The 19572-nt window shown below is 35.8% G+C and overlaps 1 protein-coding gene across 1 annotated transcript in view; it reads left to right on the top strand.

Moving 5' to 3' along the window:
- The first annotated feature begins 4165 nt into the window (after positions 1–4165).
- DARS1 (aspartyl-tRNA synthetase 1) overlaps positions 4166–19572 on the top strand; it is a 72989-nt gene continuing 57582 nt past the window's right edge. Inside the window, exons 1-3 of the mRNA XM_031960020.1 lie at positions 4166–4310; positions 7259–7316; positions 11205–11297. Of these exons, the coding sequence (XP_031815880.1) occupies positions 4251–4310; positions 7259–7316; positions 11205–11297 (211 nt within the window). The 5' untranslated portion in view covers positions 4166–4250. The remainder of the gene's footprint in view (positions 4311–7258; positions 7317–11204; positions 11298–19572) is intronic.

Genomic DNA, 19572 nt, shown 5'->3' with positions numbered 1-19572 from the left:
CTAAAAGAAAGCTTTGAAAAGAGAAAGGAGAGAAGGGGATTTATGGGTGTGGAACAACATACAGTATCAGAGTTTTTAAAAATATTGCTCAGTCTTGCTGAATTTGCTTTCCTCTTACTTTTTCTTTTGTTTAAAATCTTTTTTTACTCCCTGGAATAAGGTTAGGGAAAGGTTGCAAATGAAAAATTTGGAAAATACCAATAAAAATTTATTAGAAAAAAAAGATAACCCTGTCCCATGGGGCACCTACAGAATAATGAGGTGTAGTCTTGTTCAGAAAACCTAACTTGCCAGTGAGTAAGGTTGGCTGAAGAACTCTCAGAGATTATAAAAACTTCATTCTGAAAGAAGAATCTACAGAATTTGGTAATTAAAAGAATCTAAGGGATGAGTCAAATATGAATCCATATGATTGAGGTTGAGAAACTAGGATAATTTTGACGCTGATGATAAAAAATACAGATCAAAAATACAAAACTGAGGAAAACCAATTTTCTTCTATCAGTGGAATATGGAACAGTTGAGAAAAGAAATGAAAGAATTTTTTTGGAGGAAAAAGATAAGGACAAAAGCTCTTTCTATTGTTTTTCTTCAAGATTGAAGAGAAACAGAAAAGAATCAATCTATCCAAAGTCCCATATTTGAATTCCCTTTTCTTTCTACCACTGATTTAGTGATAAATGAATTTATTCATGGGCTTAACCTGCCCCAAAAAGGCAAAAGAAAATAGTTTTATTTGTCACTACAAGAAGTGTATGCTTAATTTGTGTATAAAAATCTTGTCTGTTCCTCAATATAGTAGGTAATTATTAGAGCTAATATCTGCATAATTCTGTAATATTTTAGAAGGGTTTTATATACATTTCATTCTCATTGGATCTTCATAAAAACCTTATGAATTGGTAAGCATTGTTGCTTTTTACATGGTATCAATGTACTAGTACTAGCACCTCATGGAATTTTGTTCATATTATAAATATTTTCTAGTAAATATTTGTACTTGGCTCAAGTAACCATCCCAGAAAGTGGAAATCTCTAGAAATCAAAGGACAAGGTATCTAATTAGCTATTGTTCTAATTGAAACACAGAAAAATAAAAATACAGAATCTTTTTTTAAAAAATTGTTATAGGGGCAGCTAGGTGGTACAGTGGATAGAGCACTACCCCTGAAGTCAGGAGGACCCGAGTTCAAATGTGTCCTCAAACACTTCCTAGCTGTGTGATCCTGGGCAAGTCAGTTAATCCCAATTGCCTCAACAACATCAACAAAAAAATTTTTTTTTAAATTATTATATAGAAATGAAAATATAAGAAATCAAAAATAGAAACCTAAGACAATAAAGACATTCTCAGTACCTATGCCTCAGAGAAGTACCCTCCCACTCTTTTTTTTTTTAACATAAAATAGGAAGTATTCCTTGGGGTTCCATCTACAAACTACAAAAAACAGGGAAAAGTATTGGTATTCAAGAGCATTGAACCTTCACAGCTTTCAGTAAATGGTTTGCCTCCTCTATTTTTCCACAGTCTCTTCATGATATTGGGAGTCCTTGCTGTTTGCATTGATTTGAATTTGCCTATCATAATTTGATCAGCCATCCACGGCTTTGCTGCTGATTGACTCTGAGACTTGAGACCCTTAACCATTTCTGCTATGTGATTCAGCTTTCACTTCTTCCTCTTCGTCTCACTCCAGATACTAATCAACTATTTTTGTAATAAGCATAGTGTTACATGGAAACCAAAGTCCTAGAAACTTCCATTAAGTTTGTTCCTAAGGTCCAACAAGTTTTATAAGATCAATTTGTATGATAATATGTCTGAAGAATTAAATTGGGGCCTTTTGACATCTAACCAATTTTTTTTTTTAACCAAGGCAATATGAGTTAGGTGATTTGTCCAGGGTCATATAGCTAGTACCTGTCCTGTATTTGAGGCCAAATTTGAATGAAGGTCCTACTTATTCCCCAACCTGAGTTCAGCCTCCTTTTCGTAAACAGTCCACACAATGAGTAACCTCGTTGTTATAAAATCTTCTATAAACACTTTCTTGGCATTCCTATCCATTTTTTTTTTCACTCAACTCTTCCCCCCAAAATCCAAATATATTGTAAACAACATAAAATCATCTATTTTTTTTTTTTTTGGTTCTGCAATCTTTTGCCTTTATGATTCTACTTTATTGCTAATTCTTGTAATAGATTTGCTATTTTTCAATCATCAGACTTTCTTAAGGACTGACACTTTTGTCTCTGCTTCCTTTCAACATGCCTTCTCACATGTCGTTGCAACACATATGAAAATAAAATACTAACAGGAGATAATTTTGAAGAGTCAATTAACGAACTTGTTGAGAAGCAATGTCAGTTTGCCTGGTACAAAATATATGGAAGGGAGTCCTGCTTTCAATTTCCTGGAACAAGATTCCCTCCCTCAACCTGTTACTCCCTAAAATCCCTTTGCCTCTATCAATTGTACCGCCAGGGCTTAGCTCTGTCTCGAACATAGTAGATACTTAGATGGGGGTCTGGAGGTTTGTTTTGGTGATACTGGAACCAGATTGTGAAGGACTCTACCAAAGCAGTTTGAATTTCGTCCTGGAGCCAACAGGGAACTTCTGGAATTTCTTAAAAAGTTATACCTGTGGAATATCCCTTTGGACAATGAAATGCAGGAAAAACTTGAGGCAAGGCACCCAACTAGAAAGCTATTATTAAAACAGTCCCAATAGAACTGATGCTGAGTGAAATGAGCAGGACCAGGAGATCATTATATACTTCAACAACAATACTATATGATGACCAGTTCTGACGGACCAGGCCATCTTCAGCAACGAGATCAACCAAATCATTTCCAATGGAGCAGTAATGAACTGAACCAGCTATGCCCAGAGAAAGAACTCTGGGAGATGAGTAAAAACCATTACATTGAATTCCCAATCCCTATATTTATGCCCACCTGCATTTTTATTTCCTTCACAAGCTAATTGTACAATAGTTCAGAGTCTGATTCTTTTTGTACAGCAAAATAACGTTTTGGTCATGTATACTTACTGTGTATCTAATTTATATTTTAATATATTTAACATCTACTGGTCATCCTGCCATCTAGGGGAGGGGGTGGGAGGTAAGAGGTGAAAAATTGGAACAAGAGGTTTGGCAATTGTTAATGCTGTAAAGTTACCCATGCATATATCCTGTAAATAAAAGGCTATTAAATAAAAAAAAATAAAATAAAAAATAAAATCTCTTTGGAATATTAAAAAAAAAAAAAACAGTCCCAATAAAAGGGGATGAGAGCTTGAAGTGGTGGAGGCTATCTGAGTGGAGAAAGGGACTGAAGGGACTGCCTTGTTTCTTTTTATGTCCCCGGAACTTAGCACAGTGCCAGGATTTGTAAAATGATTGCATAGAAAATGAGAAAAGAGGGCAGGCTGTCGCTGTGACTGCGAGCCTGGACCTTCTGTAATATTTGTTGAATGGATTACGTAGGAATGGGGCTCAGGAGAGACATAAGTTTTGCATACATAAATCTGCATAATGATTAAAGCCTTTGGGGTAGATGGGGAATTCAGGACAAAACTTTCAGGGACGCGTAGCATTAGAAGGTCGGGGAGCTAGGAAATGGCAGAGAAAATGGGGCGGACGAGGGGTTGTTTCCAGCCCTGCCCCTTTCCCACCCCCGCTGAGAAAGCATCTGCTGATTAAAAAAAAAAAAAAAAAAAAAAAAAAAAAAAAAAAAAAAAAAAAAAAAAAAAAAAAAAAAAAAAAAGGATCGATAAAACGACTGTGTTTTACTAGGAAGTGATCAATGGCGAGATAAGTGGGGAAGACAATTTCAAGTTCTCAGAACCAGAGACCCAAACACTTGCAGATAATGTCGTTACTTCTAATACACCGATTTCCCCCTGTCAAGCAAATCCCACAAGAAAAGCCTCAAATCACGCGCACTTTCCTCCAGCAACCGCAGCGGGTTGCGGGACAACCGGAGGAGCTCTTAACCCTGCCTCCCTCCCGTCCTCGGTCCCCCCCAAGATCTCGAGAGAGGGTGAGGAAGTGGGGTCCGTCTCGCGAGAATTCCCGACAGACATGCGCAGTGGCGGCGGGGCAGACGTGAGTGCGTGCGCTGCGTGTCTGAGGAGTCTTGTGGGCGGGAGAAAAGGACCAAGGGGAGGGGAAAATCCTTAGTCCAGCAATTACGGAAGCCGGTGAGGAAGTGTGGCCGCTTTGCCACAGTCCAGTCGTTCCCGATGCCCAGCGCCAGTCGCCAGAATCAGGAGAAGCCGCGGGAGATCATGGAAGCGGCGGAAGTGGGTTTCCTTCTTCCCTGGGGCTGGGAGGAGTCGGTCGTCTGAGGGGTGGGGGAGAAGGGTGAGCCGGGGCCCTGCTTCAGAGGGTCCCCGCTTCAGAGGGTCCCCATGAAGCCCAGGCCAGGGCAGGCCTCGAGGCCTGCTCGCTATTTGCATCTCCGTTGATGTCCCTTCTCTCCACAAGGTCTCTCGAGCCCACTACGCGGAGGAACCTGCTTTATACTCACGTGGGCGCGAGTGTATGTGTGTGTGTGTGTGTGCGCGTGTGCGTATGCGTGCTCCGTGCGGAATGACTCCCGTCCAGGGGGGGTCCTTAGTCCCGCTCCACACTTTGAGTTCCTTAATGCCCTAAACACAAATGCGGGGTCTTTGCCTGCCCCCCAGCACACATACCGGGGTCCTTCCCCTACAAACGCACGGGAGGGTCGTATCCCCCACACAGCTCTATCCTCAAAAAAACTTAACTTCGTAGGCATCTACAGCTCTGCTGCTCCGTCAGCGGGCGCCTTCCGCTTCCAGCCCTTAGCACCCACACCTCCGACTTTAAAAAGCGTGTACACTGTGGAGGAGGAGATAACAGCTTCTGTACCCCAAATGCCCTTTAAAGTCGGTCCTTTGCGCTGTGTTATGGCTCTTTAAAAAAAAAAAAAAAAACAAAAAAAAAACTAGTTATTTAACTTTCACACCCATAATCTCGGTTTTTCCAAGTACATAGAAGAGAAATTAACTATATTTTTCGAGCATAGAAGCGGATGAAATGTTTTTCCTAAAGCTGATGACTGTGGCAGGAACATATCACCATTCTCCTTTTGCAAAACTGAAAAGATGTAGAGTGGCACCCCTTTGTGATAAATCAGTTGTCATAAAGAGTTATGAATAGAGAAGATATTGAATTAGTGCCTTTGTCATTCACAAAACAACATAATAATTTCGAAGCTCTGGGCAAGGCATTTAATCTTTCAGTCTTAAATTTTCTCAATTGTAAAATAAGAATAGGAACAGCTTCTACTGCACAGAATTGTTGTCAGGATTAAAGGTGACGTGATTTGCAAACCTTAAACCAGTGGTTCTCAAACTTTTGTTTTCAGTATCTTTATTCTATTAAATTATTAAGGATCTCTCCAAAGCATTTTTGTTTATCTGGGTTATATTTATATGCATTTACCATATTGGAAATAAAAACTATTTTTGAATTTGTAGACCCTCTAAAAGGGTTTCAGAGATCCCCAGGATTCTCTAGACCATACTTTGAGAATCACTGCCTTAAACCATATGAAATGCTAGCTATTATTAATGTCTGTTTGTTTATAATTGGATGATATTTATGTTCTGATGGTAAAGAGGTAATGCCACCTTCCTTTCTAAACAGGCCATTTATGTAAACTTAGCTCTTTCCTTTATTAATCATCTCTGTTCCCTTAGCATGCTGAATACTTGAATCAAAGTGGCACTGACTATTAATAAATGCTTGCTGACTTGACTCATATGGGGCATAAAATTCTTAAAATATAAAGGTACTGCAAGCATAAGAAGACTCCATGAAAAAAAGCTGGACCTTAGTTTTTTTGGCTTAGATGTTGGTAACCCTAACCAGATCACTTCATCTGTTTGCATTTTCTTCATCTATGAAATGACTATTTGCACAACCTACCTCACATAAGTGTGAGGGGAGTGTGTCAAATATACCCCATAAAAAGATGATAATTTCTTGATTTAATAATTAATCCAGTTTATATATGTTCCCAGAGGCCTACATTGCACATAGGGATGAGGATTGCCTAATATATATTGAACATGGATGTAGTTTTGATGCTTGTGAAAATGAAATTTTTTTTAAGCATCGTGGTTGCATATATGCATGTGGTCTAGATTAATTTCTTGACTAAAAATTCAAGGTTAAATGTAGATACAAAGGAAGGAAATTTCCTTTTCTTCTAACACACCATGTTTTATCTAATAGTAAGAGAATGACTTGATAGAAATCAACAAATTACATTAGAAATACTCTACACTGTCACAAAACTAAGGAAAATTTCTTTTTGATTTTTGAAATATGATGAACCTGTTTTTGAATTAATGATATAGCCTTACAACTACAGCAAATCTAGGCATAAAAGTAAATTCATGAAGTCTAGTAACACAAAAACCATGAATCTTTAGGGGTGCAGTCACTTGTTTTCTGAGAAAAGGCCATTTTAAATAAAAATTAGGAGGGAGGACATTTTTTGATGTATAAAGGGAAATCTTAAGTATTGTTAAACATGTCATATCTCAAGCATGTATAAAAATCTGGAACTTAAAAGAATTTCCTCCAAAATTGGCTCTAAGTCTTCAAGTACTTATTCAAATAAAAAGAAGCTAATAAAGTAATCTAGCCAGTCTCATCTCTGCTGTTTGTCTTCCTCTTAACATAGGGATTTATTTTACTTTGAAACAGTGTAACACATTTTGGAGAAAATAAAGTACTTAAATTTATACTTGGCATAATGGATCAAGAATTGGATTTAGAATGAAGACTTGGTTTCAAATCCTGCCTCAAACAACAGCTGTATTTAATCTCAATTGAGTATTACAATGAGGATAAGAGTAATGGGTATCTCACAGGATTGTTGTTAGGATTAAAGAACATATAGAGTGGTTTGTAAATCACAGTTTGCAAACCTTAAAATGTATATAAATGTTAGCTATTAATAATAAATATGTTCATAGTATTAGATGATATTTAGGTTCTAATGCTAGACCTTCCATGCCCATATCTAAATAGGGCACATGTAGATAGCCTTTTTTAAAATGATACATCTCAGTTCTCTTAGGAGTCTGAATATCTGAATCATAGTGACTCTAGATGTTAAATCTATTTTCTGTTCATATTTGTTACATATTGACTTATGACCCGCTATTATCAATAAAAGACATAATAAACATATATTTTTTTTTTTTACATTTAGGATTATGCTAAAGAAAGATATGGAATATCTTCAATGATACAGTCACAAGAGAAACCAGGTTAGTTACTATTTTTTGTAAAGATTGAGCTTTTTTCTGCCTAATGGGAAGAAATATTAAAATTTTGTTATTCAGTGAATTTCTAATCAAACCCAAGTTCAATTCCTTGCTCTGTTGCTAGTTATATGAATTAGGAAAGTCTCTTTCTCTGGGCCTCAATTTCTTCACTTTTTTTTTTTTTTTTTTTTTTTTTTTTAACTGAGGCAGTTGGGGTTAAGTGACTTGCCCAAAGTCACCCAGTTAGGAAGTGTTAAGTGTTTGAGGCCAGATTTGAAATGAGGTCCTCCTGAATTCAGGGCTGGTACTTTATCCCCTGAGCCACCTATCTGCCCCACTTCACCTTTTTTAAGGGAAAAAAAAAAATTGAACTAGAATCCAGACTACTAGACTAAATATAAGGATTCCTGTGAAGCACATGTTGATGTGGGAAAACATATTGTTTTATTATAATTTTCTTTATTTTGCTAAACATTTCTCAGTTACAATTTAATCTGATTTGGGCAGTACTCAGAAATGTAGTGGACATGACACTCTCTTAGAAGCTTCCTTCTAGTGCAGGGTGTCCAGCTCTTAGGCCATATAAAGCCTGAGAAATCATTTGCTAAGGCAACCCACAGATGATGATGAGGTGACAGCTAGGTATATCAACTTTCCACTGTTTGAGTTCTATAAGTTAACAATTTTATATGGCCCTCTAATGATGTTTTTAAAAAAAAAATCTCCAAATGGCCCTTGGCAGAGAAAAGGTTCCCCACCCCTGTTCTAGTAGGAGGTACACAAGTCTGTCATCCTAAAAGCTATAAAAGGTCTAATTGGAAAGTACAAATTCACATTGTATTATAGTTTATTAAAAAAATTCAAATATATTCATAATCCTATCTCTTTAGGTTCTTGGATTTAAAATAAAATGATCCACTTGCAGAAATAATTGGTATTTTAAATGACAACTTAGAAAGCATTATTAAATGGAAGAGATTTTTAATACCATCTCAGGTGTAGTTTTGTAATATTTGCTATAATAGTTTTCCAAATTTGTAAACTTAATGTAGGTAGAAATTTATGAGAAGAAAGTATCATATCTCCTATCTCTATAGCCCACCAAAACCTGAGAATTTTCAATCTCCAGAACTATCAATGTTATTCAAAATTCTCTCTTCATGAATTCATTCTGTCTTGCTTTGGTTTACACTTTATTTTTCTGGCTGCCCACTTATTACTCTTTCAACCTTGATCATCTCACCACTTTTTCCTTTTGAGTTACATAAATTTTTTAGTAAGAGATTATATATATTGTTTTGCCTTTCTTTTGTGTCTCCTATCGACTGAACAAAGGAGAAATAATGATTTGGTCCACTTGACTTGGAAATAGATCTCAGTGATTTGATCTCAAATCTAGAAAGTTCTAGTTACCAAACAAAAATAATGTTTTGACTCATCGATGTCCTTTTTTACTTATGGCTGTGAAAACTATTTAGCTCTAAAGTAATTCCCTCTTTTCTGCCTTTTGTTTGAGTGAGTATGCTTCATGAAGGAGAATCATAGATCATACTTGTAGCTTGAAGGGATCTTAGAGGACGAGTAAACTAGTTCAGCTCTTATATTTTGCATATAAAGAAACTGAGGCCCAGAAAGGTTAAATGATTTGTTCAGAATCACAAGAAACTAAGTAGCAGAGACCATATTGAAACACAGTTCCACCAATTCCAAATCCAGGGCTGTTTATAATCAAAAGCGAAAAGAGGCGTAGCTAAGGGGCACACAGTGGATAGAGTACCAGCCCTGAAGTCAGGAGAACCTGAGTTCAAATGTGGCCTCAGACACTTAACACTTCCTAGCTGTGGGACCCTGGGCAAGTCATTTAACTCCAATTGCCTCAACAAAAAAAGAAAGAAAGATACTTAGGTTTCACATGTTTAATTTATATTGAATTACTTACTGTGTAGGGGATGGGAGTAGTAAGGAGAGAGAGAAAAATTTGGAACACAAGGTTTTGCAAGGGTGAATATTGAAAGTTATCTTTGCGTGTACTTTGAAAAATAAAAGCTATTATTAAAAAATAAATGAATTTTTCCCAATTATGTGGCCCTGGGCAAGTCACTTAACTCCAATTGCCTCAGCCAGAAAAAAAAAGAGAAGGAAAAGAAATAGCAAAGAAGCATTTTTGCACTAAAATGTGAAATTTGTTCTTATTGATATGTACTCTGTATTGTAATTATAGTTTCAGTGTGGTGCATGACATTGATTGCTTTGCTTCTCTTTAGCAATATAGTAGGCTTTTTAGAATAAGGAGCCTCTTAAGTATGATTTGGTTGAGTCAAAGTTTATTTTAACCCTGTCTTCCTGCTTGTTTTTCAAATTCTAAAGGAATGTGAGTCGTTTTCTCTGCAAGCATGTTTAGAAAAAGAAATTTTATAAAAGTTGAAAAGGAAGTGGGATAAATGGTTGGGCCCTGATTTTCAAAAAAATGATAGACAAAGTTTCCCTTAAAAGGCAGGTCAGGATCCCCTTGTTACTTTCCAGAAGCATTTTTATTTTATTAAAATGATTCACCTATTCTCATTAACTCAACTGCCTTAGTGCATTTAGATTTTTTAAAAGAATCATGAACACCTCATATATAAATTGAAATAATTTTGTATTTGAAGTTTAAGCAATTAAACAAGCATCCAAATTATTGATGTAGTTTTTATATGACTACTAGCTCTAGACAGTGTAAAGATTTGCATTGCTTAGAAAGAGCTCCTTATGATGATGAAGTAACAGAACCAGACCAAAAAATCAACATAGGCTTGAGATAGATAAATTGATTGATTTATATAGATTGATGTACATGTTTATATGAATTTATGTGTATATGTAAATATATATAATGCAGTTCCTCTGCACTAATAGTGAAGAGTCCTTTAGTTCAGACCAGATAGATTTTCTGGTCTAGATTAGGTTTCCTAATACATGTAATAGATGGTATATTAACTTAGCCCATATTTTCATCATGCTCAGGTTAGTCGATGCACAAATTGTACTAATATAGAATAAATCAAAGATGGTTCTTCATCCAAAACTGAGATTATAGCAGCTATTGTTGTCGTGTCTGGTAGAGTCTTAGATCTGGTAGTTTATTGGTAGTCCGGTAGAGATTAGACCACATACAATTGTGTATACATATCTACACATTATTGTAAAGTCAGCAGATAAAAAAGCCATTATTTTATAATAATTATACTTATTTAATCTAAGTGAATTGATCTAGTTGCCACTATCATTTTTTTTCATAATTTTATTGGCATGGTGTGATCTTTTTTGTGTCATAGAATCCTTTGGCAGTCTTGTGAAGCCTTTAGCTTCAGACTTAAATTATAAAATACATAGGATTACAAGGGGAAATTTTGTATTTAGATACAAGTCAACAAAAAATTTTACAAAACATTGATCAGTGTCTTAAATTCAGATCATTAGCCAGCCCTTTTTATTTTTCAATACATAAACACCACTCTCTTTTTCTAACCATTTTTGCTCCCCATCATACCCAGCTTTACCCTTAATTATTACATCGTACATTTTCTTGTAGTCCTGCTTTTCCTCTCCTAATTTCAACTGTAGACTTTTGACACTTTTACAATAGGAAAAAAAGATATAAACATTTTCCCCTTATTACTATCATTGAAATCTTGTTATGCTTGGGTTTTGGTAGAGTAATGACATAAGAAATAGGAAATCCTAGGAGATATTGAGAGATGACAAGATAAAACTATTCACCTGGTTGTATGCCAATTACTGAAGCTAGTAGTTATACTGAAATTGGATGGTGAGGGATGTTTGATTTAGATTGACCTGATTGACACCAGATTAATTTGTTCAAACTTAACTTGCTTAACTTGTTTCATGCAGATCGAATTTTGGTTCGAGTTAAAGATCTGACAGTACAAAAAGCTGATGAAGTAGTTTGGGTTCGTGCCAGAATTCATACCAGCAGAGCTAAAGGTAAGATTATTGGTGTGGTTTTAATTATTTATGAATGTCTTCTTTGAATTTATTTTCCTAGTTTCTCGTAAAAATTAATGAACATTTTACTCGTGGTATTTAATTTAAGATATTTGTCCATGACTAATTCCATAAGATATTTTACCTTTTTCTAAAGGACTGTAATAACCTAAGGGCTAGACCTTAATCAGTCAGATGTTTATTAATAAACTACATGCCAAGTACTGTTTGAGGTGGTGAGGATACAAATACAAGAAATGAAACAACCTCTCAGTCTAATAGCTTTTGCTTGGTCTGCTACAATATTCCTATTTCATCTCCTTACCTCAAGCCTGTCCACACTCCAATCCATTTTTCATACAGCAGATAGGTTGATTTTCCTACAATGCAGGTCTGATCATAACACACAGACATAGATACAAATGCCCATGGACACTCTTGTTTTTGGCATTGAAATCTTTTTGACAACCTGGCCCCCTCCTACTTTACTTTCCCCCTCATTCTTTTCAGTCTAACTGTACTGCCCTTTACTTATTATTTAACACATATTCCATTTCCATCTCTGTTTTTGTATTGTCTTTCCAGACTTTCCCGACTCATCCCTGCCTTTGGAATTCCTTGTAAAGGAATTTCCTTCAAACTCAGCTTCACACAAAGCTTACTTCACAAGACTTCACCTATGAAGTCTTTCCTACTTACCCAGCTGCTAGTGTACCTCCTGCCAAAACTACTTTTATTTATTTTGTAAATAGCTATATGATTAAATATAAAGAGTGCTTAACAACACATAGTAAACCAGTCAGTTGTTTATTAAATGCCTACAATTTGTCAGATACTGTTAGATCCTGGAGATGAAATAAAAAAATGAAATAGTTACTTATGGTCTAAAGAGAGAGACAAAAGGTACATAGAGAAATATATGTGGAATTAAAGATACCTAGATATGTCAAGATAAATATAAGACAAGGTTAGGGAGAATATGCATTAGCACTTGTGGGTCAGGAAGGACTGCATGTAAAAGGTAAGTGTGGAGCTGCATTTTGAAAAAGAGTGGATTAATAAGCATTTGCTGATCGAGTTATTTCAGTATGCCTCCAGTATCATTGACAGATCCAATAATTACATTTGTCAATTTTTCCAGTACCCTAGATTAATTTTTTGTCTAGGCCCCGTGACTTGAACTCCTTGAGGATGGATAGATGCTCTTTATTATTTAGATTTCTGCTCTTTTTTCCCTTCCTAATTGAAAGCTCATTCTCCTTTGCAAGAAAAACAAGCAGAATTAGAGTTGGTTAGTTTGACCTTATCTCTGTGGTCTGCTGTCTTGTCTGTCCACAAGTATCAGTCTAATCTTTAATCTGATCTTCCCTGTGGCCTTTAACTAGCTGAAAAGTATTTTGTTCTCCATATACAGCTTCCTCTGGAGTGTTCCAGATGCTATTTTTACAAGAGTTTTTTTTTTTTTTTTTTTTTACTCTTTTATCTTTATATTTGTTGCTGTCTTTTATGTGTGATTTTTTTTTTTAATTTTGAGTTTATCAGAAAATTCCTCATGCATATTATTGGTCTCTACAATATTAATAGTAATAACAATAATAAACATATATCAGACACTGACAATATTAATACAAAAATAAAACAGCCCTCCTGTTTCATCTACAAAATGGTGTTTGAGCTAAATCTTGAAGGAAGAAAGGGATTCTATGAGGCAGAGGTGAGGTGAGAAGCATATTCTATTCAGTAGGGAGAGCCAATGCAAAGGCTTAGAGGTTGGCGATGAAGTGTCATGACAAAAACAGAAAAGGCCAGTTGTCTACTTTGCAAAACGCAAGGGAGAAGAGTGTTGTATTTTAAAATTGGAAAAGCTAGGTTGCTGCTACATTGTGAAAAAATTTAAAAACTAAACATATTTAAAAGCTAAATATATTTTACCCTAAGAGCAATAGGGAGCCACTGGAATTAAGGAGAGGAATGATTTGGTCAAATTTGCATTTGAGGAAAGTAATGTTAGCTGCAATATAGGGTATATACTGAAGTGATGAGAGACTTAAAGTAGTGCAAGCAATTGGACTATTAGAAAATAATATAGGGAAGAAGTGATGGCTCCTGAACTAAGGTGGCAGCTGTGTATATAGAGAGTAGGAATCAGATGCGGGAGGTGTTATAGAGATAGAAATGGAATAATTTGATAGTAAATTAGATATATAGTGCGAGACAGAGGGCAGAGTCAAGGATAACACCATAGTAAAAATCTGGAAGGCTGAAGAAATGGTAATGCCTTTAAAAGAAATTGATAATTTCTTACCTACCTCTGGGTAGGTATGAGAGGGGAAAGATAATTGAATTCTGTTTTGAATACAATGAGTTTGCAATATTCCTTAGAATATCTGATTTGTAGTGTGTATTAGTGATGTGTAAAACACAACCTCAAGGGAGAAACTGGGGATATTTTCATTGTTTACATAGACATCACTCGGTCTAGAATTTGTGAAGTTTCCCTACGTGCCAGCACTTTGCTAGACATTCAGGATACAAACACAAATGACAATTCCTATTCTCAAGAATCTTATTGATAATGATTTCCATGGGAGCTAAGGACAAATCACAGAGTGTCTGTGTAGAGTAAGCATTCTTAACCTGACGTCCATTTGTTGTTTTATTAAACATTGGTCCACTTAAAATATTTTTTTGGTGATTATATAATTGAGGGGCAACTAGGTGGCAAAGTGGATAGAGCACCAGCCCCGAAGTCAGGTGGACCCGTGTTTGAAGTCTGGCCTCAGACACTTAACACTTCTTAGCTGTGCGAACCTGGGCAAGTCATTTAACCCCAGTTGCCTCAGGGGGAAAAAAAGATATCAGATAATTATATGATTGGTTTCCATTCTAATACTACATATTTTGTAAATTTAAAAACATTATTCTTAGAAAGGCTCCATAGACTTCCAAAGGAGCTTGTGGTGTACAAAAAGGCTTAGGAACCCTTGTGTAGAGAAAAAAGAAAAACACACAGCCTTGAAAAGAAGAGCCCATTAGAGATGTGGGAGGAGAGCCAGTAAAGAGTAGTCATGAAAACTCCAAGAAAAGAGTGGTCATCAGTTCCAAATACAGCAGACAGATTGAGAAGGATGAAGGCTAAGAAAAGACCCTCTCCCTAGGCTATTACTAGATTTTCAATAACTTTAGAGAGAGAAATCTCATATTGTAATGAAATTGAAAGCCCCATTGCAAAGAGTTGAGAAGGATGAGAAGATGACAGTGGTAGGGTCTAGTGAAGGTTTTTTTTAATTATGAGGGAGACTTGAGCATTTTTAAGAGATTATAGAAAAAATCCAGTAAATAAGGAGAGGTTAAAGATGGAAATGAGAGAAGAGAAAATGGGAAGCTGTGAGATCAAGGAAAGGAAGGTAGTGAGCTTAGTGCTGATCTGTTTTAAGAAGGGTGAAAGAAGATGACCTGTGAGGTTTGGTATACGATAGCTGCCATGGTCTGAAATAAGTCAACAGGTTTTTAAATTAAGTGAACTTAGAGGAGGAGAGGTTGCTGAATGGTAGCAGAAAATCTACTTTTTGTAGACCAATGATAACAGCACCTTTTCTTACTGATTTGTAAGACTGGGAAAGCTTTTAAAAACTTTTTAATGGCATTTATTGCCACTCTGATCTTATTTTATAGTCTACAAAATACTTTTGAAATCTTGTACAGTGACATGTATATACATAGGGAATTTTGCTTTTGATATTATTTTAGGAGGTTTTGTTTTGTTCTTTTCTTAATTGATGTATTCTTTCTTTCAGATAACATTGATTATTTACATTATATATAACATCGTCATTTTTCTTCTTCAAAAATCAGATTTTCCCCCAATTTCTTAATTTTTTTTTAATGGTACCATCCTCTTAGCAACCCATAATGTAAATCTAAGTTGTAATTAATTCTTCCTTCAATAAATGATTACAGTACATTATTACTATGTCCTGTAAATCTGCTTTCATAATAACTCTATACTTCTTTCTTGGGTCTTTTCCCCACAGTTTTGCAATTGCATTTTTGGAACCTGGAGATTTTCATTATAGTAATTTTATGTAGATGTTGGTGGTGGTTGTTTCCATCAAATCTGACTCTTTGTGATGCCATGCAACATGTTTTACGTGGGGTTTTCCTACCGTTTCCTTTTCCAAGTGGATTAAGGCAGAAATTAAGTGACTTACCTAGGGTCACACAGTAAGTAACTGAGACTATATTGGAACTCAGGAAGATGAGTCTTCCTGACACCAGATCTGGCACTCTATTCAGTCCATCACCTAATTGCCTTATCTGCGTTATAAACAATCTAGTTTTGATTTTTGTTGTTGCTCAGTCATGTCCTCTTTCTGGTTCCATTTGGGATTTTCTTAGTTAAGAAACTAGAATAGTTTGCCATTTCCATCTCCAATTCGTTTTGTAGATGAGGAATGGGGCTAAACAGGGTTAAGTGACTTGCCCAAAGTCACACTACTAATAACGATGTCTGAGGCCAGACTCTTTATCAATTCGTTCTCTGCAGTTAGCATTTTTTATCATGAGTCCTTGGGAATTGCCTTAAATCATTGTATTGCCGAGAATCACTAAGCCATCCACAGCTTGTTTTGTACAATTTTGAAAATGTCACTTGCACAAAGGGCAAACTGAAAGGTATATATGATACATATGAGCAGGTTGCATCATCTGACCAATAAAGATCTTTTGAGAAAATCAGGGCTAAATTTATAGAAAATGTATGATAGGAAAAGATGGACAGTCCAAGGATTCCACTCATATCTACAAGGTCAAGGTATGAAGAGAAATATTAGGTAGAAAGAATTCCCCAGGATGGGTCACAATTTGCATTACTGGAATAAACCACAATGAGAGCAAGCCTTTTCATACCTATTATGTGCCAAATGGTGAGGATACAAAATTCCCATTCTCATGAATCATATACAGATATATCTGGGTATATTATAGATTTCCAAAGAAGAAACAAAACAATAGGCTTCTTATTGTGTCCAAGTTTGTTTTCACAAAAAGGAAAAAAGTTTCTTAACTTGAGATACCTGGAAGAGAGCAAATGAGAGGAGAATGGAAGAACTAGAAGGATATATCAGGATCACTAGGATTCAAACAAAATCTCTACAAAGGACATGATACATAGTAATCTTACCTCAGATATAATGGTTATTAAGAGGTGATCAATGTTCCAGGTCAGAAGTGCCATTCCAACCTTGTCTCATTTTTTTGATGGGACATCAGGACTTTCCCACAGTCCAGAGTTGTCCTTTAACGCAGAAGATGACCAAGAGTCTATAGAATCTGAGCCTTATTCAGTGATATCAAATTAGTTTCCTCCCTTGGTTCAGTAGACAAGTTGATGCCAGTTAACTATGAATTTGAAAGTTTCTGAGGAAGTAGATTTTTACTATACTCCAAAAGAGGCAGAGTAAGGCCAGAAAGTTTAGGTTTAAGAAACCAGAAGTTTTTCTGAATTACTATAGTTCTCTGCAAGTTGAAAAAAATAGTAGCATTTGTCATCAACCCTTCCCCCCCATTCCCATCTCCCACACCAGATTGGGCCCAAACAAGTTAAAGGATTTGAAGCATCAGTGATTAAAAAATGTCTAGACAAATATTCTATGTACTGCAAAGTAATGTTACAAATTCTGTTGAATGACATGTCTCTCAATAGATATTAGTGTTATATTAACTTATAACAATGTTATTAACTTATAAAAGTTGAAGATGTTTTAAAACTTCTAAAGATTTTTGAGATTTATTAAAATCGCAAAGCTTCCCTATTAATTACCATTTCCTTTTTCTATGTACCTAATGAAAGTCATGCAAATTTTCCATTGTACTTTATGACATTCATTTATTTGTGTTAATGCAGCATACCTCATATTTTTCTGCTATTGAACCTGCACCCATATTGAATTAATATTTAATTGAACATTCTATACCCTGTATTATACATGTATACATTACTGTCATGTAGGAATGACTTATATTATCTATTCGCAAAGCTCAACATCCAATCATATATTCAGTCATTGACAGCATAGCAAGGGTAGAAAGAGGAAAATAAAAAAGTATTACTTAAATCATTCAGTTGCTACTTCAGTACTATTATGAAATGTGGTTATCACCTTTTCTAATCCTTCTAAAGCAGAAATTCTTAACATGAAGTCCATGGGAAGATTTCACAGTGCATGAACTTAGAGGGAAAAAAAAATGTACATATTTTAATTAATCTGCAATTATGAATACAGGCAGCAAACATTTTGAGAAAGGATCCACAAATGAAGGAGTTTATATTGAAAAGTCTTTACCAGAGTACCAATGAGATAAAAACAGTTAAAAGTCTCGATTCTAACATAAAGTAAGCAATTTAGGGAAAATTGGATAGCAATACTGAATTTCAGTTTCTTAGAACAAATTCTTTCTTTTGATCCCCTATTTCTTTTTATGTAACCATTCTTCTAGTCACTCAGTCTGAATGAATTTTCCTTCACAGTGCTTCAAATCTTTCACTCCTTTTGTTGGTTGTCTACCTCTTTCTCCACTCTGGGTTAGATCCTTTTTCTTTTTTCCTAGAAGGAAGAAGGTAGATAGAAAGCTGCAATTGGAGTTAGAAAGACCTGGGTTCAAATCCCACATCTAACACATACTAATGGCATAATCTTGAGCAAATCACTTAGCCTTGCATCGATGTGAGTAGTTGAGAGAGGCAGCTGGTGGTGCATTGGATGAAGCACTGTACTTGGGAGTCACTAAGACTTCAGATACTTATTAGCTGTACAATCCTGGACAGATTACTATACCTCTGCTTGTATCAGTTTATTCATCTAGTAAAAGAAGATAGCAAAAGACCCTATTTCTCCATGTTGTGATGATTAAAGATTATTGTTGTGTGTCCTTTGATCTTGAAGAGGACAGTCACATCAGTTAGGAGATGCCATGACTTGAACACAAATTGTATTTAAGTAAGGAAAGGCTGTGCAGAGTCACAGACTCAGTCTCTTCTCCGGAACCATCTGGTTCCAGTGGCAAAATATGGATCAAGATGACTATGTAGTGGGAAACCTTGGCCTTTTTAAGTTAAAGTTTTTCCCAGGTCTCTGATTGATTGAGACAATGTCCATTCTGTAATTTAGGCTGGGTAAGAAATTAAGATAAAGAATGGCATCTTTTACCTAGTTTTAAAAAAAAGAATCGATTGGGGAGGGAAAAAATCAATCTGGATTTCTGACCAAAACCAAAACACTTACTCTCTACACTCACTCAGGGCCCAAAAAATAATTAAGTAAAACTTGGATTGGAACCCTTTGTTGGCCAGTCAATGAGAGGTAGAGTGATTTGGGGTCCAAGTCATGATATCTCCTTCCTAATGTCATGGTCCTCTTCCAGAATGAAGGATAAACAATAATTTGTGAGTAGTAGGAGCTACTATACTGGGATCCCAACTGGCCAGTTACAGTTGGGCAATGCAATTCCTTTTTTCCTCCCTCCTCCTTTCCCTTCCTTCCTCTCTCCTTCCTTTCCACTTCTCACTTCTCTCCTCTGAGCTTCTTCTGTCCACATAGGATTTTATACCCTTGCCTACAGGTGGGTATTCTGCCCAAAGGAATCTAAATTTTGACCTCTGAAACTTCACAAGATATCTTGGAGTAAAGAAACTAAATTATTCTTGAGAATTAAAGGAGATAATAATTGTACAGCACTTAGCATAGTGTCTGGCACATAGTAAGACCTATCTAAATCTTATCTAGTAATAGTATTAGTTCTCTCAAATTCTAAGTTATGTAAAGGATGCCAATCTTTGTTATTGACAGGAATTTCCTCATCAGGCAATTCCTTGAATCAGTGAGATCACACAAAAAAAGCTTAGGCCAGTTCCTAAACCAATTCTTTCCTAAACTGTTCTTAGCCGCCTAATGTTTTTTTTTTATGCTGCAGAAATTTCTTATGCAATCCCACCAGATTGTTATTATTAAGCACTCTTATCATTTGCTCAGAATTCTCTTGTGGTTTACCATTGCCCATGGGTAGAGTGTGAACTTTTCAGCTTCTGTTCAAGTTGGTGCAATAATTTGCTCCTCAGATTTCTTTTTTTTTTTTCTTCTTATCTTTTCTTGCCTCCCTTATTGTTATGCATGAGGTTGTTGTAAAGATCAATTAGCTGATGTACATGAAAGAACCTTATAATCATAAAGTGCTATAGTAAATGGCTGGCTTTTTTCTCTTGTGTTAAACCTCACCA

Source organism: Sarcophilus harrisii, chromosome 3, assembly GCF_902635505.1.
Source record: "Sarcophilus harrisii chromosome 3, mSarHar1.11, whole genome shotgun sequence".
In the NCBI taxonomy this organism is placed as follows: Eukaryota; Metazoa; Chordata; class Mammalia; order Dasyuromorphia; family Dasyuridae; genus Sarcophilus; species Sarcophilus harrisii.
This window is presented reverse-complemented; position numbering and strand designations above follow the sequence as displayed.